Raw genomic sequence first — 23,623 nt, 5'->3', positions numbered from 1 at the left:
ATTATCTTTTTCTTAATATCTTTTTGAAAACTTCCTCTATTCCTGCCTTTATGCCATCCCATCCAATTTCAGAGGTTGTACTCTATCAATTATTAGCTGTTTCTGGATAGAGTTGTCTTGTTGCTATGTTTGTTAATCTTTCTAGGCAAATATTTTTTCTCCTGACTTTTTTGAATCTAAAGTTACCTCTTGCTACAACTATCCTATGGTCACTGTCTATATCTGGGCCTGGTAACTATGACTAGATTTTACTTGGTTCCTTTCTCTTTGTTTTATAAAGATGTAATCAATTTGGTATCTTTTGGACCAGATGGTACCTATGTGTAGGTTCATCTGTAAGGGACTTCAAAAAAAAGTATTGGAAATAATCATCCCATTCTGTTTACAGAATTCATTAACAACTTTTTAGCTCTTTGATTAGTTTTCAAGTTTGAATTTTCCTGTCACCTCTGTGTTTGTATGGGATCTCACTGTAACATCAGGATCACCCATTAGTATTACATTGTCTTTTTCTGTTGTCAGTTCTAGTAGTTCTTTGAAGTCTTCATACTTTTTTTTCTATCACTTCTGAGTTAGAAATTGGAATATATGTCTGAATTATTATCAAGTCCGTTGGTATCAGGGCTGTGGAGTTAGAGTCGGGAGAAATTTCTGGCCAGCGGGATCAAAGTTGACACATTTTTTTTGACTCCAGCATTAAATTTAATTTAGTCTTTTTTATTTAAATGAAAGAAAATTTATTTTATGCTTATTAATTTTTTAAAATGTTTTTGTATTTTGTTATAATTCATTTATTTTAAATAAAAATGCAACAATTTAATTTATTAAATATGTATCAATAATTTTTTTTGTAGTATTTGTTTTTAGTAGTTAAATTATTTTGACCCAAATGAATTTGAATATTTTTGATTCATTCCTTTATTATCCCTGCTCTAAATAAGCACTATATTTTCTGAATGGGCCAGGCTAATTGATCAGAGTATATATATTTCTTTTCTGAACAAGGAGCTACTGAAGTAGATGGATTGCACACTTTTTAGTTGGACTAACTTTTCTGGAAAAGTGAAATTGAAGTGCAAAAGCTGTAGAATAAAGATATGTAGATGTAGAATTTTATTACTTCCCTTTTCTCCTCTTATTAAATATTTGTAAAAATTATTTAATTTTTTAATACAAATAAATATTAATGTAAATTAAATATTAAAAATACTAACTATAAAAAGTATTTGGGTAAATGCCATGGGCTTCTTTCAGAATTCAGAGTAAGGTAACCCCCTAAGATCACCTCTGCCCCCATAAAATGCCTTGGTATTTAATTTTGCCAGAGTCAGAGTCTGCCTACTAAAATTATCAGGAGTCGGAGTCAAGTGTTTTTTTACTGACTCTTCAGTCCTGGTTGGTATACTGCTAATTTTTATCATGAGTAACCTATCATTTACATAGGTATTATGTGAGAACTCACAATGTAGAGATAGGGTTTTACTCTAACTCCTAACACCTGATGTGAGGTCAGGTTTGCAAAACCCATTCACAAGGTTTGCGGATGGCTATAAATTCATTTTAGAAAGTTCATCAAAATTTTTCTTTAGTCTAGGATTCCTGACACCAGTTAGGATAAATAAAGAAATTGCATCCTAACTTGCAATAAAATGCATTTTTCCAAATACATTTGATGGGGAGGGTCGTAAGTCTGTCGATAGAGAGATTGGTATTTAAATGAGTTGAGTTCATGACAAGGTTATATAAGACAAGAAATATTTAATAAATAAAATATATTTATATATTTAAAATACAAAATGGTTAAACCAGGATATAATAAGAATTGAAGTATCTAAACCTCACATGAATCACATAAGAGAGAGAGTTTATAATATGGGTTTCATAATGTCTCTAAATAGAACTTGGATTCTTCTGTCAATGGCAGTCTTCTTCTTAATTCATCGAGGATTTCCAGGGAGCAAAGGTGAGAACAAGCAAGAACTTTGAGGTGAGACTTTTTTCGGAGAGCCTCAAGAAACACTTTTCTGGGAAAGTCTTGAAAAATGGATGTTTACCCTTTTTATCCCCAAATTTGTTCCAATCGGGAGTCAATATGTCACACCTTGTGACGGAATCCAAGGGGTGAGTCACACCCACAAGATGTATCATAAACATGTGAGATAAGATCATTTCCCATGGTGAAGTCATTTATCTTGACAAACAGAAGGAAGTTGTATTTCCCTCTTTTACCAATTTCAAAAGTAAAAGCATATTTTATTGTTCATTTTTCTAACTAAATAATTTTTTAAATCATTAAATAATTAAAGTAAATTCTAAATAAATCTTCCCAATCAAAGAAAAGATTCTCACATTACATCTCCAGATTCTCACAATTACATACACTTTGTACCCATTCCTTGCTAAGCATTATTGTGATTCCATTTCTTCCACTAAAAATTATCCTAATGTCACCACTGTAAAAATCACCAATTTCCTTTCATCTTTTTTCACATAATCCTATTTGTATTTTATTCCTAGACATTTCATTCTTGGCTTCTAATTTTCCCAGCTTTAACAGTGATCTAACATTCCATGTAGAAATTTTGATTTTCTTTATTGTACTGGAATTCTGCTGGTCGATGACCTGAGAGGCCCAGATTTTTTCCTCCTCTGTCGGACTTTGGGTCTGTGGCCATGATCAGTAATATTGATACCCATGTTTAAAGTTTTGTTTATTTTATGGTTTCTTTACTTGGGTTATCACTAGTGCTTTAATGAAGTAGCTTCCTGTTGCTTTCTCCATCCTCAGGTTAATGACTTTAGGAACAGTTTCCCATCCCAAGGGAAAGAAGGTGCCTTGACTCTATCTGCTGTTTTGGCTTCAAAGAAGCCATTATCATTTGGCAGAGTTATAATGCTTATATCATTTATATAAATGTTATAATTAACTATTTATAAACTATTTATGGGAATTGAAAAGTCAAGGAAAACAGCTGAAAAACCATACATAAACAAAGAAAATTAAATCTATTAGTTAAGATATGTACAGAGATTTATACAATCATTAATGTTGAGAAATGCATTTCAGAAGAAATGTTACTGTTTTATCTATATTTAACACACAGTTAGCACAAAATATTCTTTTCCTTAACTGTGGTATTTTTTATGAAATGGATACTACTTATTCCACATATATTTTGTTTGTATAGATAATTAACTTTTTTTTATTTTAAATTTATATCTAATAACATATTTTTTGATAATGCTATTCAGTTAAAAGTATTTCATTTATAGTTTTTTAAATTCTCAATATTTTGCATTAGAAAGTTTCTACAAATAATAAACAAAAAGTACAGAATTTTGATTATATATGAATGTAATATAACTTAATATAATTAAATGATAATATGACAAATTTTAAAAAATAAAATTACTTTTTAGCAGTGAAAATGCTTATTTAAAACAAATGTTTTCAATGTAAACCATCTTCAGGTTACAATTCTAAATTGGATTTGAAATGCATTATAAATATTCAAATAAAATTGAATTATGTGGTATAAACATTTTTAAAAATTCGGTTTTGAATATCTGATAAAACTTAATTATACAATACATGAGCAATTATTTATCATCACAATGCCAAGCTGTAATTTTTTATCACAATGCACTTTAGTAGTGTTTTTCCCCTGTACATCATACTTTTCCAGTTAACAATGAAATCATGCCTGTCATGTATCTAACTCCATTTAAGAGAAAATCTTTGAATTGAAATAATGTGACAAAGCAGAAGTTCATAAATAGGTAATCAGGACTTCTTGCCCCTAAGCTTTCCATATCAGGTCTTGACTTTCATCTATCTAACACTGTTCTTGAGATTAAAGGACATGTCTGTCCTTCTTTAATCTCAACAATGACCATGGGAATTTATATAATTTTCTCGAATTGTAGCCCAATAAATTTTTAATGAAATAGTTATAATAAACTAAATATTTTCTTGTGAAAACTCCTGTATGGCAACTTTGGTGGTGATGGAAGGAACTTGTAATCCCAACATTGAACTAATTTCCTATCAGTTTTTATTCCTAAGTGCAGGTAATGAGAGTTTTTCAATTACAGTCAAACCTGTTTTTATGCGCTCTTTTTATGTGCGATTTTTATTTGTGCGATTTTTTTAATGCGAATTTTTAATTTGTGCGGTATAGTTGGCGACTAGTCTCGTGCGATTCGTCATGTCTTACGTTGACTTATTATAGCTAAATAAACTTATTATAGCATAAATGCACTTATTATAGTAATATTATTGCATGAATATGCGAAAAATGAAATAATTTACTTTTTAAGTCAACAAACCAGGTGGTTTTGTCCAGGTGGTGTTTTACCACCTGGACAAAAATATGTAAAACAGACGATGCAGTCAAGTGCTGACATCTGTTGTCAATAAATTCTATTTCGTACGGTTTTGAGTTATTTTCTATGTGAGACTTTTTTTATGCGGTCAACAGGGACCGCATAAAAAAAATATTTTTTAATTGTGTTGCGAAAACTATTTTTTACAGCCATTCGTGAAGTTTCGTGCTAATTTTTTTAATGCGGTCCCTATCCCCCGCATAAAAACAGGTTTGACTGTATTGTGAAAGTTTGCCATACAAGAGTTCTCACAAGACTATATTTAGTTTATTATTAATTTTGATTTATTAATGTATTTTTTACTTATTTAAAATTTTGTCAGATATTCAAAATATGTTTTTAAAAAGTTTTGCAAATTACAAATATTCAAATTTTTCATTTGAATATTTGTAATATGCTTTACTTCCAATTTAGAATTGTAACCTATGGATGGTTCATTAAGAGAATTGACAATGTTTGTTTTAACTGTAAGTTTTTCCACTACTAAAGAGTGGAATTTTGTATTCTACAATCAAGAAATGAAATAGTTTTTCTTATAAATTAAAAATACAGGATAATTAAAAAGACTTTATAACTATGAAATCATATTGAATTTTATTTAGAAAAATTGGTTAAGATGTTAATTTATTGCAAAATACATCAAGTTTTACCTCTGTCATTTTGGTTCAATATGAATGTCATTTGTGATATTGCAGACTTTCTACCTCAATTCAGTTTCTTTCCAAACTCAAAGCAGTCTGTTTGTTGTCACTTCAGTAATTATGATAGTGATTTGAGTTTTGAACTTAATGAAATTTGTAGGCAAGAATGAAATAAGTATTAGATATGTAATGAAATCCCAGAAGAAAAAAACAAGAAATGTTGAACTGGAGAAAAAGTAATCTGCTTTGATCATCCCACAAATTGGGAAACATTTATGATGGAATTACCAGATATGTGTACAATATGGTGTGCTATTTTGCTGAAAGTGTATTCATTCTTCATATTGTTATTTAACTGTGAAATGAGAGAATTTTTCAGCATATCTAGATATATAATATTGTTAATGGTTCACTTAACAAAAAGAGAGGGTCTTACACTTTACTTTTACAAAAGAGCACAGAACACACTGTCACTTTTGGACTTTAGCATCCACAACATCTTCCACAATTGCTTGTGGATTTTTGAAGTCCCAAATTTTGGAGTTCTGGATTTACACTTTACCACCGAGATGAAACATTTAAAAATATTGACTTGTTACTGACATTAATGTTGTTAAGAAATGTCTTCTGTTGTTTGATTTGATACAACACTTCTGCACAAAATTCATATTAAGTCATCTTATTTGCATTAATAATTTTTACAGCATTGCAAATTTGTATGGTTTTAAGGTTTAAATGTTTTCATAAAATTTTCCAAATGATTGGTTATAAAATGCACATTTCATATGATACATGTTGTGTTGTTTTTCTAAGTCTTTCACTCTTTTTATGATAAAATTAGAAATATATGGACAACCAGATTTGTCATGGTAAGTAGTACAACAAAATTTCAGTGTCAAGAGTAAATTGGAATTCTACATGGAGAATCCATACAATATTGGTTGCAGAAATTTCATTGAACTATTGTCATGAATTTTATTTGTTCAGACTGAAACATGCAGTAGCTATGTTTTGCACTAATGAAAGCAACCATTTTGAAATGCATGCCTCACAGTTACAGAAGTTGGTACTATGGCACCATATGAGACAAACTTGGATGTGTTTTGTTTTAGATTAACATCTCAATGGATTCTGCAAGTTTTCTGATTAAAACCATGTCTTCTTTCAAAGTCATAAAATTCTTATTGAATTACCTTGTATAATATTAACAAAAGAAGGGGGTAAATGAATAAACACAACAGTATAAAGGCTTAAAATTATGCAAATAATATAAATTTATTGATAATTAAAATAGCAATTTTTAATTCTTGATTTAATTTAAAACATAAATTTAAGATCTAGGACATAGTATCAAAAACAAGCATGAAAGACACAGCTACAGATAATGTGATAGTTATTAAAATACTAAAATGAACCACTCACTAATGAAAAATCCAAGATGTGGAATTCAATATTGCTTTTCAGAAATAAGAAGGATAATAAACCATAAAGACTGTTGAATGTTAAAATGTTAGAATATTCGTTTTGTTCAACAAATAGTTTAGAACATGATGATTTCTTTTGAGATGATGCTGTAAGAAGAGATTGTGATAATTTAGATCAGTGATTCTCAAAGTGGGGGTCGTGAAAAATATTTGGGGGTCGCTGAAAAATTGATGCCAGATCAATTTTTTCAAATATTTTATGAATTTACTATGGATTCATGTTTAGAAATAATAGAAATAAAAAATATATAAAATAATTTTTACTTAAATAAATTGCACATATAAATAATAAAAATAATATAAATATTTAAATACAAGCCTAACCCCCTCCCTCCGGGATGTTTTTTGACACATACTTATTCTTCCGGGGTCCTTTGAAATTTTTATGTGCAGAAGGGGGGTCGCGGTCCAAAAAGTTTGAGAAACACTGATTTAGATGTTTTATAAGTAAATTTTATGGGTGAAGTAGAGACAGGCAAAGCAAAAAATACTTTGGATTCTTTTATAACAAAAAATGATTGCAATAATATGTCTGTTCTGAATTGTTAAATACAGTGGTGATTGGTTAACGAACGTAATCCATTCCAAGACCATGTTTGGTTCCCAAATTGTTTGTTAACCAATTATTGACTTACCATAGATTTTTATGGTAATTTGATTAATTTATTCTGGAGACCCCTAAAATAAATAAAAAATTATATACTTTCTTATTACATTTATTTACATGTAATAACAAACTGAAAGCAATCTTTTTTTTTTCGTGGATGGCACATCCTTGTTTCTCAGATGTGATTTTCATTACTCCTTTATCTGCTTGAGTCTTTTTGACTATATCTTTCTTAGCTAAGATTGTGCCTGCTGTAGACGAGTTGAAGTCATCTGCCTACAATATCAGACATCTTCCCACTTTCTACCTTGGCTATTATTTCTTGCTTAGTTTTATAGTGAACACAGTTTTTGACACCACTCTTTTTAGGCCCCATAATATTATCAGTTTTTTAAAATAAAAAGTTCAGAAAAGCACTTACAAAAATTCAGAAAACAGAAATTAACTAGTGCAAAAAGGTTATGTACACAACTGTGAAAGTCTTGTTCCATAAACCATGTATATATGCCATTAAAATATAGTTTTAGAAATGTTAAATGCAGTGTCACTTCTTGTGTTTGTTCTGTGAGGTCTTCGTTGTCTGAACATAAAAATCTTTCGCTAAAGTGTTCGTTGTCTGATCACCCACTATACTTTAAATAAAAGATTCATAAAATTTTGTATTGTTTTTTCAAAGATATCACCTTTTAGAATAATGCATGGAAATATAAAACAATAATAATAATGAGTACATAGTATGAAAATATAGTAGTTCCCTCATTTAATGTGAAAATTTAAACACCCTTTGTTTAAAAGACAAATAAATTTAATAGTTGTTTAAACCCATCTCAAATAATATTTTTAATGTTAAATCTTGAATTATTTTTTTTTTATTTTAGGCTTTCTTCATTTTATAAATAAAATTTCAACTGTTTGAAAAAATTTAATGCGATTCATTTTTTATAAATTAGAAAATTACGTTTTATTTCAATTAAAATTAAATTTTCTTAGTATTACTGAATTATACAATTATGTCTTATTTTCTTTTAGGAAGGAAATAATTCTAATATGGATTTGATCACTCAGTTGTCTGTACTCAGTTTTATACCAGCTCAAACAACTGGACAGCCGCAAACTAGAGAGATAGTTCCTCCGGCATCTGTTCGAGGAATGGAAAACTCTGCATCTACTTTAATGCCACAAGGTTATGTGATTCCTGCAAAAAATCAAGTGTCTAGTGGGCATCAAAGCAATGTAACCCAGGTTTGATCAAAATTAAATTTATAGTATTATAAATATTAAAAAATAACTTAAAAGTCTTTAAAAACCCAGCAAATATATTTATATCCAACATTTTTGTTTGTCTTTAATATTCTTTTTCTTGTTTGATCTTCAGAGTTGAGCCTGAAGATATCTATTGGCTATTTAAATATTTTTTTTTTGAATTATTTATGATTACACCTATCCAGTTTTAATTCAGTATGATTATAAATATCTTATACAAGATGTTCAAGATTGGAATTATTTCAAAAAGTTTTACTACAGTGTAAATAGGACTAGGAGAGTGATTTCTACCATATCAAACAATGAATCAAAAACTTTTTCTCTATTCAAAATTTCACTACATTTCAACATAAATTAGTTTGTTGTTCATACAATATTAATTTGGTAATCAAATTTTTTCTGGAAATTCTGAACCCTATTAGATCATCCATGTTAATAATCTAATCTAGTTCAATGCCATCCAATGTATGTGCCAAATTCTTGTAAAACTCTTCTACAGTTTCAGTAGAAATTATACTTCTATCTGCTGTGGTATTAGCAGATGCTTGTATAGCCAGCTCCTTATTGCATTGTAAAAATCCTTTTATAAAATCATATTCAGGTAAATTACCTCTAAGCCAACAAATTTTTTTCCCTTTATGGTCCAAATAATTCTTTATGATGTCATAATTCAGTTGTTATAATGGTAAATCCAAATTCTGATGTCATAATAAAATGGTAATGAATGATATTTTTCTCTTTTGTGGTCAAAACTGTCTGACCCTTCTTTCAAAGAATGTTTTTCATTAATTTTATTGTATAAAGTTGTCTTTGCAATGTTGAAGTAAAAACTAGTTTTTCATTGTGACATTCTACCAGATTTGACAGCTTCAATTGCAATTTGTATTGTTTGTTCACTATGAACAGCATACCGTATCGTCTTGCCCCACTTTTAGGCATGAAACGCCTTGGCATTATTTCTAAAAATACGACAACATTGTCTTAACATAATAAATATAGTAATTCATTCATATAATATTGAAAACAATCAAAAACAAACTTTTATGTGGTCTGTTGATTATTTCTTGCTGCAGATCAACAAAATGAAAAATGGCACCATCTACAACTTTTTTATTGCAGATGAATATGGCCAACAATGGCCACATTCACTTTACAGAGTAACTTTTGTAATATAATGGCAATTGATAAAAACTAATTATGCTTTATCTTTTTAAATTTTTAAAATTGAAACTAGAGGCATTATATTTATTTTATTTGTTCTAATACTTATTTGAGAAAAATATAGATTCAAGTGCATTCACCATTTCTTTTTTCTAAATCAACTTTTCAGAGGTTAATTTTTATGATCATTATGGTTAAACATAAAAAGTAACTACAGAAATAAATACCGTATATTCAAAAAATTTTTTTTATATATGTATAATTTTTTCTATAAACCAAATTGGTGTCCAATTCAAAAAATTCAGCTACATTATTTTATTTTATATTCCAGAAGTTGTAGGAATTTATTATTGTTGTTTAATATTTTTATCAAAATTACCTTATTTTATGGTAGTTCATTCATAACACTAAACTATTATTAGCATGCTTCACGAATGTGGAGAAGCGCTTATGTTAGGACTTTGTCTGTCTGTCAGATTTACACGTGCATGCACAATGACTTTACTTTCATTACTTAAGTGTTATGTTCTGTTCCATTTATTTGATTCAAACATTGGAAATTAGGCTTATAACTTAAGTCTAAACTTGATTAGCAAGAAATTTCCACCTTAGGCTTAGCAATTAGGCCTAAACTTGGTTGGCTAAAAATTTCCAACGTTAGGCTTAGGAATTATGTAAATGTTATGTTCCATTCAATCCACCATTGAACATGTCCACGTGCCTGTGCAAAAGGGAACTGAACATTTTTGTTTATGGTTACTGTAAGCTATATTAAAAATTACTCAGCTAGTATATTGTATTAAATTAAATTCTATAATAAATTTAATATAATAATAATAATAATTATAATAAATTCATTTTTAAAAATATTTGATTTGCTTTTGTGGAGTGTGCTATCAGATAGGCTTGACCAGTCTTGTTTGTTTGTGCCATTGAGAGGGTAAAATCACTTATTAAAAAATATCCATTTCTTGTTTTTATGGGAGTTAGTATAACTTTTTCTAAAATAGAACTTTTAGTTTTGATTGTGCATGTTAGATTTAATACTCATTTAGTTTTGTAAAGCTTATTAATTTTGTATATAAAGTTAGTTGCAAAAATATATAATTTGAAAGTTTATATTGCAGAAATGTTTTTTAACTTCTGAATGGCAAAAGTGGGATGAAATTTGAATGGATTTAAATCAATGTTAATTATTTTCAGCTTACCATAATTAATTTTTTATTATCCAATGTATATTTTTCTAGTCAGTTTTTTAGGTATAAATTATCATTTGGTGTGTAAAAATTATTTTTGTTATTGAGAGAAGGGGAAAATTCTTTTTACATTGTCTGAGAGAAAAATTTGTCATTTGTTGCAAAACAACAAATACAAAAGATTCAGAAAAGTTTGTTTGTTTGTTGTCATGTTCATAGTGTTTTTTAAAATAAATATTAAAATTTTCAATTTTCTTATATTTAAATTTAAAAAACAAAATTTTTTCCTCAGTTGCCTGTTTATTATGTGCCTCAAGTTCCACAAAATTCATCTCTTCCACCTGTAAGATATATTTATCCTACAACATCCATTGTGCAAACACCTGTCCAACAATCATCTTCCACTCAAAATATTGGCCTGGGTATAGGAAATCAGGGAATAAGTGATATTCAGACTCATATGTCTCAACCTACTACTCAACATACTCAACAAATTACAGGTAACAAATTATAACTAAGAAATTTTTTATTTCTTTAATAACTTTTACAAATTATTAATTTAATTTGTATCATATAATTTAAATTGGTGATTCTCAAACTTTTCAGCCCCTGTTAACTTCATTGATATAAAAAAAAATAATACCATTTCTTTTAATATGAACTTCATATAAGTATTTTTCATGTTTAATGTTTGAATAAGTTTGTGAAGTAATTTGACTACTAGTAAACTAAATTCTTTATTTTAGTAAATTAGAAAATATTATCAGACCAGTTGTTAAATTTATTGGGCCGCAATTTGAAAAACTTGTAAATTCTAATTCATCCATCACTGCTATCTGTCCTTTCTTAGTCTTGAAAACAGAGTTAGTTAGATGAAAGCAGAGATCAGATATGGAAAGATTAAGGACAGGAGATTCCAATTAACTATATATGAACATCTGATGCAAACCAGAAGTAAAGTTATTTCAATTCAAAATTTTCTTTTTGAAAGGAGTTAGTTAGATGACTGGCATGACTCTATTGCTAACAGGAAAAGTTTGATGTACTGGGACAAGACTTCTAATTTGAGGTAGAAAGCATATATTTTAAATTGGAGCTTGGCATTGTGACAATGTCACGATAAATAATTGTTTATTGAATTTAGTTTCTTGTTTAATGAAGATAGTAGAAACCAAGATGATGATATTGATAATATAATGAACACTTATTTGATTAAGCAAAATTATAGAAGTACATATTTTCAATAGCCTGCAAAAATTTAATCTAATTTACTATATATTTTCTTCTATATTTTTAAGTTACCACAATATATTGAAAATAGTTTTCATTTTGTTCAGTTGCATTATGATAAAACTGCGCATTATGTATGAAGTGTAGTTTTTAAAAAGCTTTCTATTATTAACTCTAAGCTCTGAAAATTTCTTCTTTCTATAAACCTGGAGACTAAATTGTCTTTACCTCTCAGGATACAAGGGTAACTTGAATAGCAAAACCAGTCAAACAACTTTTCCATTGACTGTTTTCACCTTAAATAGATTAAGCCAATTTTGGCTAATTTTATGTTTAAAGAGTTAATGACTAACATAAAATTTATTAAATTTGTATATCTTAAATATTCTGAATTATCCCAATGAATTTTAATTTTTATAATGATGAAACATTTTTGAGAATGTTTTATTAAATTTAATATTGATAAAAATGCTTTTAATACTTCTAAAAGTTTGGTAGAGGAGTCATAAGTACATCACTTTAAATCTTTTCAGGAAGTAATTGTTGATTTTAAGAAATTATTTGTTTTTTTTTTTTTTTAATTTAACATTACTGTTGTAGTAGACAAAATATGATTTAATAAAATTTGTTACAGTTTTTACTTTTATGCATCCTCTGGAATTCTGTTTTATCACTCCTAAAATAATCATTCTCACTATATGAGTTCTTTAGAGATTTCTTTCTCATGCATTTCTAGTGAATGTATGTTCACTTTGGTGGAGATACAAGTTAAACTTTCTATTTAGTAGTCAAATCCACTTTTCCACAAAACTATTAGTGCAACTAAAATTAATTAGGGAAGGAAGATCCAAATTAAAGACAAAAATTTAAGTTATCTATTTCTCCTAATCTATGAATACTTTAAATATTCATAGATTAGGAGTAGAATTATCTGTTGTTTTGTAAATATCTATATTCAGTTAAAGGATTCCTTGGATGGTTTAAAATCTTTATATGAATAAAGATGTAGTTTTTTTATTTTATTAGTAAATTATTATTATTATTATTTTTTTTTTTTACAGGTTCCCCATATTTACCATCATATCCTATGCTTGGATTTTCTCATGGAGATTCTTCAAATATGCCTGCATATTTGAATTATACAGCTGCTGCTCAAACTGGGGTTTCTTCTGTAACATCTACAACTTCAGGAATGTCAATTCCACTTTATCCCCATAATACTATATTGACAAATATTGCTAATGGAGCTCAGGTACTTGCTAGTCCTACTGTTACTCAAGCAAGCCAACCACCAAATTATGTTTCTCCTGTTGCATTAAACACGCCAGCTCTACCTATTACAGGAGCTCTACCTATGTATGTAGTTACTACTAGCACGACTTCACCTGTTAGTATGACAACACCTCATATAGGAAATGGTATGAGTGCTACCCCTTATACTTCATATCGTGTTCAGACACCTCCAGCACAACCTACTAATGGAACAGGATCAAACACTAATAATATTTCTTTGGGTTCTCCTTTCCTTAGTTATGCTCTTTATACACCTGCTCATTCTCAGCATCTACCTGTTCCTCCTAATGTTAATAATAATATTCACTCACCACCAGTTCCATCAAATCAGTTTACACCTAGTTTCTTATCTACCTTTCAAGTTTTAAGGCCAGGTATCCCTATAGTTAGTAACATCAGGAATAATACACCACCCCCATCAGCACCTCCAGCTCCACCACCACCACCTCCAGCGCCACCTCAAAATTTAATACCTCCTCAGTTTCCAACTCCTCCCCCTCCTGGAAGTACAAAAAGGCAATTGTCATTTCCAATTATGAAGCCATCAGAATTGAATGTCAGAGATATGAATATTGCAGGTAATTATAATTATTTTCACATTTCACATATATTATTAAATTTCAGAACATTTGGCTTTAAAATACATTTCTCTTGTATTTACATGAGTTTGTTTCGTGTGAATTACCATTTGAAATTCATTTCTAATATAGTAGTAATAGAATTTTTATGGTAAATTTTAGTGATGATGATAAAAGGATGCAAAAAATTTATTACAAATATATATTCATTAATTAATAAATAAAACCTCTAATGATCATTAGAGGATTATAGGGAAAGAAAGAAAATCATATGTTTTGCAAACCACAAATAGATAAACATTGATCAATATTATTTCAACACACCTTATTAATGAATATAATGGTAAATAGTGAAGTAGAAATAGTGGAATATAATGGAATAGTGAAGATTTGAAAGAAAGTTTATAGGAATGAAAAAAAATTACATTTTTATATTGAAGAAAGGGATTAAGTTTGCAAAGATTATTTTTTAAAATAGCTTTTTAGGCTGTATTGATATTCTAAAATGAAAGACTGATGTACAGAAATCTTAAAAATAATTACACATTCTTAAATATATCTAAGCAAATTCCACAAGACTGCATTCATAAAACATTATTTCATAGAGGCTAGACAATTTATTTACTGTTGCAGTATTCATTTTTGTAATAAAAAATCTTTTCAAGTTAATCTTTCTTTTATCACAAACCATATTTCAATAGACTGTTTTTTTTTTCTAAAGGAAATTTTATAATAATATAGATTTTCTCAGAAATCCTGTATTTTTAAATTATCAATAAACAAATGAATAATATATGATAAACATATAAGAAATTAAATGACAAAACGTATTTATTAATGATTCTAAAGTCTGCATTATAATAATAATAATAATCTTTATTGTAAAAAGGAAGGATTCCTATATAAATTTAAACATTTAATCATACTTAAGTAAATTTGTGCTACTTATTTGTTTTATACAGGAAAAAAATTTTAATTTTCTGTTTAAATAAATGTATAATTATTTAAATGGATTCTGGACTTAATGTTTCAATTCTCACACCATTTATCGACTGAATAAAATGTATTGTTACATATATTGAAAAGTATAGTTAAATCAATTGACACCACAATACATAAAATGAAACATCATTAGATATAAAATTTGAATTACATTATCTTTTGTGAATCATATGGTTGCTTAGAGCTTTTTTTTTTTTTTTTTCTCAGCTTTAAAACTTTGTGTTTAAATCTCTATTAATTATAGTATCAATTATACATTCTCAGTAATATAATTTTTCAAGATGTATGAAATTGGTAATTAGGTATACCTGTGTAATATAAAATTAAAAATTTAGAAAACATTATTATTACTCATAGATTATATTTTAAATTAACAAATTATTCTGGCAAAATTTAAGTTATATATTAGTTTATATAATAGTAAAAAATTTGTAAAATAGAAAATAAACTTTGTAAAAATATTTGTTAAATAACTTAATATAATACCATGTTTTTTAACAGAACTTAGAAAAATAAATTAGAAAATAGCTAATAAATTTCATATTAATACTAACATATTAAATCATTTAAATTTTGAGTCTGTATATTATTTTTAAATTAATTGCATATTTGTTGAGACTCATTTTTTATTATTTATTTCCTCTCAGGAAGTAATAGGCAAGATCAGAAAGGTAGAACTGCTCCTCTACATGTTGGCAATCCAACTACTGGACTTATATGCAGAAGAGGCTTATCTTTAATGCAAGGTGAAAATCTTTTTTAAATGAAATTTATTTAATTTTACAAGGAAGCCATATTTTAAAAATTGTTTGTTTGAATTTTTACTTATTAAATTGATTATCTGCAACTTTAAGTAATACACTTTATTTCCATACACTTAAAAATATTTTTAAATGTAAATTTAAAAAAATATCATAAATTTATTGCTAAACATTATAAAAAATAGTTATTAAATATTCTTTTCAAATGAAAATAAATATCACAAATAATACATAATAATCTGAATCAAAGAAACATTTTCAACAGACAGATTTAAAATTTAAATGTATTAATTATTATTTTTCAAATCTGATATAAACAAATTTTTTTTACATCTCTGATTTAACTAATTTATAAAATTATTTTATTGAGATTGAGATTGAAATGAAATGTAAAATATGAGTTCAGATATGTTAGAATTTTAAAGTAAACATAACAGGTGAAATAATTATAAGAAATTTTAATAAAGCACTAAAAGGACATATTGATATAACAGGATTAATAAGCAAGAAATGATCTGTTAGTAGGAAATAAAATGCTAAAATTTCTAATTTTACATAAATAAAAACGAATATTATCAATACCTTTTATTTTCTATAATTATAATTTTCAAAATATAAAATCTGATGAAATTAGCCCAATTTTTAAGACTTCTATTCATATCATTTTAGAAATATATTAGTTATGAAATCATTGTAGTTTATTTCATTTATTAAAATCAGTTTTCTTAAGCAAACACAATATAAATAGTTTGAAAAACTTTATTCTGATTTTCTGATACACGTATACCTGAAGTTATGTCGTTCTCGATTATACGTTGTTTGTCAAAAAAAAGTATATGGAAAAATAAAAATCAAGTTTAAGTCATTTTATTCGACTTTACATCCATCTGCCACAAATAGTGAAGTCATAATATCACTAGAAAAGCGTTAAAAGCGCATAAAATTATATTAAAATATGTACATTTACAGTAAATGTTAATATAATCATCATAAATCCTAGAGAACGAAACATGAAAACATCTGTGTTTCTGTGTTGTCGTCTTATTTAGCGGTCTTTAAGTGCTCATTATTGGTGTTTTCCATGGTAGTTCCAATATCTATTTTTTGGCATTGTCATCAGCACCACTCAATATTGGTAAATTTAACATAAATTAGTTTATTTTCTTCTATCGCAAAATAATTTTAATAACTGTATTTGTTATTTATTTAACCTTAAAAAATCATATTTTATAATGTCTTAGAGAAACCACATTCACAAATAAAGAGTCCACGATGTACTGTAAACATCACCAAATTGTAAACATGTACATTTACAAGTATGTACTGTACATACATGTATTTGTAAATTTAGATTACTTTTTCTCTGTACTATATTAAAAACTAAAATTTATTTGTTTGTAAGCTTAAAATATATTCTTATTAACCATATATTATTAAAAATGCATTTATAAATAAAATACAGAACTGGGAATGGTAATTTGTGGTTTAGCCTAGTGACAAGTAAATTCGACTTACGTCGCCTCTCCTGGAACCAATTATTGACGTAAGGTGAAGTATACCTGTATTAAGTATTTTCATGGATAAGCAATGAAATGTATTTTGGATTTTTATGTGTAATTGTACTTATTGCAGCCATCATGTTTATGTTTTTTTATTTTTATTTTCTTTTACTTTTGTGATTCTATTATATTAATATATAACAGAGAAAGTATGGCAATTGGTCAAAAAATGATCCCCCCAGGTTGTTACATTTTTGGACTTGGGCCTTGAAACATTAAGAAATGCAAAAAAATTTAGGGGTTTTTCTGTGTGTATGGATGTTTGTGCAAAAGAAGTGGAGTTGTGGAGGGTGAACAGAATCATGCCCCCCACATGGTGCATGATTTTGTTCACCCTCTGAAACTTAATAACTCTTCTGCTTTTTGTCAAAAATTTCTGAAATGTTGCATGGAGGTTTCTGTATTGATGCTATTAAATTTTGTGGTTAAAGGTCAAGGGGTTGGAGAGATAAAGGGGATCATGTTATATTGCACTTAATTACAATTTTGCTTGTTATTAGCATTTACAGTTTTTTATAAAAACCCATTCTTACCCTCAAAATTAAGTCTTTTGCCATTTTATAGTAATTAAAAATATAAAAGTTTTTAAATAAAATATTACAACATATTGTGCCACCAAATGTTGCTGGGAAAGTTAAGCAACTTGTTGTTAGATTTTTATTTATTATATATTCATCCTTATAATGTGTTTTTTGTTACATTGCATAAGGTCTGTTCAAAAAGTAACTGAACTTTATTTTTTTAATTTTTATTTTTCAAGTTACAGATTATTGGTCTTTGTCCCCTGCAAAGTACTCCCCTCCTGTATTCACACACTTATTCCAGCAGTGTTTCCACTTGGCAAAGCAGTCCTGGTAAGCTTGTTTCGGACTGTCCTTCAATGCTTGTGATGAATTTGTTTTAATGTCATTAATTGTGGCAAAACAGCATCCTTTCTGCACCAATTTTAATTTTGGAAAAAGAAAAAATTTGCAAGGAGCTGGGTCTGGTGAGTAGGGAAGCTGGGGAGGACAGTAATTTGATTTTTGGCACAAAACTGGCAAATTGACAAGGCTGAGTAAGCATGCGTGTTGTCATGATGAAGGAACCACGAGTTGTCTCGACACAACTCTGGCTTCTTTTTGAAAATTTTTCATGCAATTGTTTTAAAACACCGCATAGTACTGACAGTTTACTGTTTGATCTTGAGGCAAATATTCAAAATGAACAACTCTGATTTTCTGAACATGAGTGTAATCAGTTGAGGTCAAAGCCTTTCCTGGTCAAGGGTCATCCTCAACTAATTGATGACCACTTTTGAATCAGGTAAGTCATTCATAACACTGCATATGTCCTAGAGCATCATCTTTAAGCTTGATTCAAAAGTTGAAATGTTTCCATAAAAGTTTTCCCCAGTTTCACACAAAACTTCATGTTGTATCATTGCTCCTGTAAATTGCATGTTGTAAAAATTGCCACAAACACTGAAACACCTTTCACTCAAAAAACAATAACACAGGAACAGAACGAGATATCAACAATCTGAAAAAAGCAGCTTATTTGGTAGGTTATCATGAATGTAGTGTTGTCAACTTTACTACACTAGGACACTTCATTTTTGTCCAATTCAAAAAGTTTTGTTATTTTTTGAACAGATCCCATAGTTATGAAAATGTAAAATTTATTCGAAAGCATATATTAATATCAGAAAATCAGATATTCTGTAGATAAATAATTTGGAAGGCAAATTCAATTATACTGCATAAAATTATTAAATAACTTTTCTGCCAGAGAAAAAATCGAGTTTTAACATATCCATAGATTGGACTAGGGGAGAAGATTCTCCCACTTGTTCAAAAATTTCATGACACCATTGATTCCTGGCGTCAGTGTTTTTATTTATTTATTTTTATTGAAAAACTTTTGTAATGATTTAAGTTAAAATATTTTACATAAACAGTAGACATGATTATCTAGCCCAATCAGCTATAGTTTTTTTTATGTAAACAAAAATACAAAATAATTACACTTTTATAATTATTTTGTACTCTTTATTACAGTACAGTAATAATAAATAATAATAATGCATAAAAATGTGATTACAAACATTTTCATGAAACATAGTTATTCCACACATAATTTGTCATTGTAATTGCAGGCATCTTATCAATTTTTTTTAAGGGCAGAGTTATTTGCATGTCTGTACATGAAAGTTATTTTTATTCAGTCATTGAAAGCATCTTGTTGCAATTAATTGTTCATTCAGTGGATTGCTGAATTAAGTAATTACATTTACATACCAAGTAATTATGTACTAATTTGAATGTTTGTTTTTAATCAAGTAGTTATCATGAGTTTATGTTGTGGAAAAGGAAGTGAGTAGTGAGAAAAGAAAAAAGTTGTTGTGATAGAAGAAAAAGTGAAAAAGTTTATCTGAAGACATTTTCACTTTTATTATTTAAAATACTCATCAGTTTTTTTTTATTTCTTTAAATAATTTAGTCAATTTTTGTTAGCATATTGTTAATGTGACTCAAATATTATTAAATTATTTCAGAGAGAAAAAATGCTTTATTTATTACATAAATACTTTACTATTATTATTTATAACTTTTTAAATAAAAAACTATCTACAAATTTAATCATTGATTTGATTTTATTGTTTCAAATTTAACATTATGATAAAGATATTAAGTGATGAAATTATAACAAATCTATAATGAATTTATTTTTTCAAATAATTAGAAAAGAAATAATAATGACTGAATATAATTTGTATAATAATAAAAAATTAATTTTTTTGTATAATGAATAACACTTATATTTTGTTTTTAGATATGTGTTTATTGGGCCATCCTCTTCAACATCAGTTAAATCCATTAATTCTTCAGCAGCAGCGCCCATTAGCACGGTATCCACATCCTAATTCTGCTCCAAATTCCATAATTTCAAATAAACCACCTAAGTTACGCAAACAACGTAGCAAAAGTGGTAATGTTGTTAATAATATGGGAAGAGGAAATATCTCAAATACTCAATCTACATGTGGAAATATTTCCAATACTGGAAGTAAGTTCTGTCTTATTTAGAAATTGAAGTTTGCATTAAAAGAATAAAATTATTTATTTATTTTTTTGTGTAGCTTACAGAAGAAAACTTTGTGTAAAAAAATAATTATAAAATAGTTTTATTTCTGTACTAGCAGATAAGTCTAGTGTTGCTCGGGCAAAAAGTAATGATAGAGAAGATTAAGATTATTACATTATAGTCAATCTTACCTGTTTTTACAGAATGCAAAAATTAGGTTCCCCCTGCCTTAATCCTTTCCTTCTCCCCCACAGGGGGAATTTCGAAAAATTCCTTCTTAGTGTACATATAGTCTATTAAAACGCAATCAAAAATGCAAAAAATTGCATCTAAAATAGTATAATAGAAGCAGAGTTATTCATGGTAAGCCTTAATCCTGTCCCTCTCCCCTGCAGGGGGGGGGTAATTTCATGTAACATCTATATAATAGTAGGTATATAAAAACACGTGCGTATTCGAATGCAACATTGTGTCAAAATTTCAAAGCAATTGGTGAAGAATTTTTGGAGATTTAAGATTTTGAACAAATGAACATTTACATTTTTATTTATATAGATTTCAACAACCATAGTAATTGTTATATAACATCTACTGCTGAGAATGATGAGAATTGCTGAAAATCAAACAAACTGTTTTCAATTTGATCAATTTTCTGGAATGTTTACAATTATTCTATAATCAAACCAATATGCAATAACAAATTTGAATTTAAAACGATTCAAACATTTGGTTAAAACATTGAAATATATAAAAATATTTATAACAATGTCTGAAATGTTATCAATTTAATACACCTAAGTACTCAATGAAGACTAAACGTAGTTGAAAACAAAAAATTGCATCTAAAATAGTACAGTAGAAGCCATTCTTCAGGTTAAGCCTTAATGCTCTCGCCCCCCTGCAGGGAATTCTGAAAAATCCCTTCTTAGGGTGCATTTTCATGACATACCCTAACTGTGTACCAAATTTCACCTCTTTAGGTTCAGCAGTTTGCTCTGGGCGATGGTGAATCAATCAGTCAATCAGGACAAGTAATTTTATATATTTAGATAAATTCTTTTAAATCTTTGATTTTAGAATCATAAAATCAAAAATATGACTTGATTTTTAAAATTTTAAATTGTATTGCCTGTGATCAGAGAGAAAAATTGATAATTTTCAAATTTTTCTCTTCTATATAAATATCATTATTTTTTATATTTTAAATTTTTCTTAATTTTTAAATAATTTTTTAATATCATTGCTTGTAAATAGTGTTTTGTTATAAATTCTTACTTAAATTTTGAACAAAATTTAAGTAAGAATTTATAGAAAACAATTTTGAACAAAATTAAATGTATCTTTGACTCCTGAAGATAATACTTTAAAAACAAAGTAAACAATTTTTTTAACTAATTGAAGTCAAGATTTAATTTTCTAAGTTTCATATTCAAATATCGTATTTTCCGGCATATAGGACGACTTTTTAACCCAGGAAAATCTTCTCAAAATTCGGGGGTCGTCTTATATGCCGGAAAGTACGGTATATCAAGAACTTTGAATAAAATTGAAAACAAGCAGTTTCTTTGGCGTTATGATCAGTTTGCATGTGCAGTAAATTTTTATCATGATATATGTTTGCATTCTGTTGTACGTGTGATTTGCTGTGTTTATGGTTTTTTACCATATTTATAAAAAGTTTATTCTATGACTTTATTAACTTTCTTTACTGTTATTGTTATATTATATTAACTATCTTGAGGTTTTAAATTTCCTAAACAAGTATCTAAAAATGATGCATAAAATATGATGATAGTAGTAGAATATATTGAATACTTATAACCTACTTGATGCCATAACATAAGTAAACTGCAATATATATACATAGTTTATTCAAAAAGTTTGAGGAAAAGATTTTTATGACTCTATGTACTGTACATTTAGATATCATTACCCTCAAAATATTTAACTTCTGTAGCAGCAGACTTCATCCAACATTTTATAGTTTTTTGAAAAACATCCTGGAATCCCTCATTCACAACCATCTGAAAGCACTTGCTACATAGTTCTAGAATTATAAATAAGTGTGAGAGTGAAAATTAGTGTAGAAAAAATTTTCAGAAATATTTTGTTAAATATATAAATAGTACAAATCTGAACCAAATTAATCTGGTGGCACATCTTTGTTCAAAATAAATAAACATTCTATTGATATATATGTATAGAAAAATATAACAGATAAATAAAATTAATTTGTAAAAGCTATTTTTGTAATGAAAAATAGTTACAATGAAGTTTTAAAAAGTTTCATACCGTAATGTTTTTATAATGTTTAAATAACTGAAATAAAATAACTCTTCATTTGAAATTTAAAAATAATTGTGTGAAAAATTTTATAGAATAAATTTTGTAAATCAATTGAATAAGAATTTTATAATAAAATTATTAACTTATTATTATTATTTCTTTTTGTTAGCTAATCATGTTTTAGAAGTGGAAGGGATTCCAGAAGGAATGAAGAGAAGTGAAATTGAAAGGTATTTAGAGCAAGTGATTAATCATGGGGCCAAGATCCAGTTTGTCAGTATAGATGGCGGTATCACATCTCCAGGTGCTGACCTCACAATCAATTCTAAGTACAAGGTTCTTGCAGTATTTGAATCTGATACAGCTGCACAAAGTGCACAACTTAACATCAAAACAGCAAAGTTTCAGTTACGGCAGCGTCGTAATGGAAAGGATGGATCCATGAGAAATATTAGTTAATTATGGATTACTTTCCTTAGTCTTATTCAAGCAGACTATTTTTATAAATCACTACAAGAATGTTTCATATTTATGTTAAAAGTGTTTTCATTCAAACAATGGTTGAACAAACTTTGAAAATAGAACAAAGATTCACTGGAAAGATATATTTGTCTTCATGTTATTGAAAAGTACTTTCTGAAAGTTTCAGGAAGATATTTGAAGACTGTATATAAAGTTATAGATAGAAAGAAAGGAATTCTATTTACAGTAAATGAGTTCCAATTACAAGACATGCTTTCCATGGTCTCTGTTATATGATGTATAGAAGCCCCTTCCAAAAAAAAAGAAAAAAATAGTTATCTTTACTCTTGATAAAACTATTGTGCAATGTAAAACTTCCCAACTGCCATTATGGCAATCTCAAAATCTTATTATTGCCCTTAATAGTGTTTTTATTGCAAAAAGAGGGGCATTTAAAGACTTTATGGTCTGTTGAGTGATATGTACTGTAGTGTATGGCCAATGGTTATGTTTTTCACTGTTTTTTGATATGGCCAACTTTTTTGTGGTGTTTTGTCAAATGTTAAATCACCAATCGTTATCAAAATTAAATAAAATGTTAAAATCTATTAAGTATAAATTTCAATCAAGTTTTCTGCCAAGTTTCTC

The 23,623-nt window shown here is 27.7% G+C and overlaps 1 protein-coding gene across 1 annotated transcript in view; it reads left to right on the top strand.

The window, feature by feature from the left end:
• Window positions 1-23,583, top strand: part of LOC136979080 (R3H domain-containing protein 1-like) — a 218,230-nt gene extending 194,647 nt beyond the window's left edge. The window contains exons 18-23 of the mRNA XM_067274992.1: window positions 8,148-8,360; window positions 11,031-11,238; window positions 13,030-13,839; window positions 15,489-15,587; window positions 19,976-20,209; window positions 22,683-23,583. Of these exons, the coding sequence (XP_067131093.1) occupies window positions 8,148-8,360; window positions 11,031-11,238; window positions 13,030-13,839; window positions 15,489-15,587; window positions 19,976-20,209; window positions 22,683-22,972 (1,854 nt within the window). The 3' untranslated portion in view covers window positions 22,973-23,583. The remainder of the gene's footprint in view (window positions 1-8,147; window positions 8,361-11,030; window positions 11,239-13,029; window positions 13,840-15,488; window positions 15,588-19,975; window positions 20,210-22,682) is intronic.
• The last annotated feature ends 40 nt before the right edge of the window (window positions 23,584-23,623 follow it).

Source organism: Centruroides vittatus, unplaced genomic scaffold (genome assembly GCF_030686945.1).
Source record: "Centruroides vittatus isolate TY-2023 unplaced genomic scaffold, ASM3068694v2 contig_1154, whole genome shotgun sequence".
In the NCBI taxonomy this organism is placed as follows: domain Eukaryota; kingdom Metazoa; phylum Arthropoda; class Arachnida; order Scorpiones; family Buthidae; genus Centruroides; species Centruroides vittatus.
The sequence above is the reverse complement of the archived record's forward strand: the minus strand, read 5'-3'. Positions and strand labels throughout refer to the sequence as shown.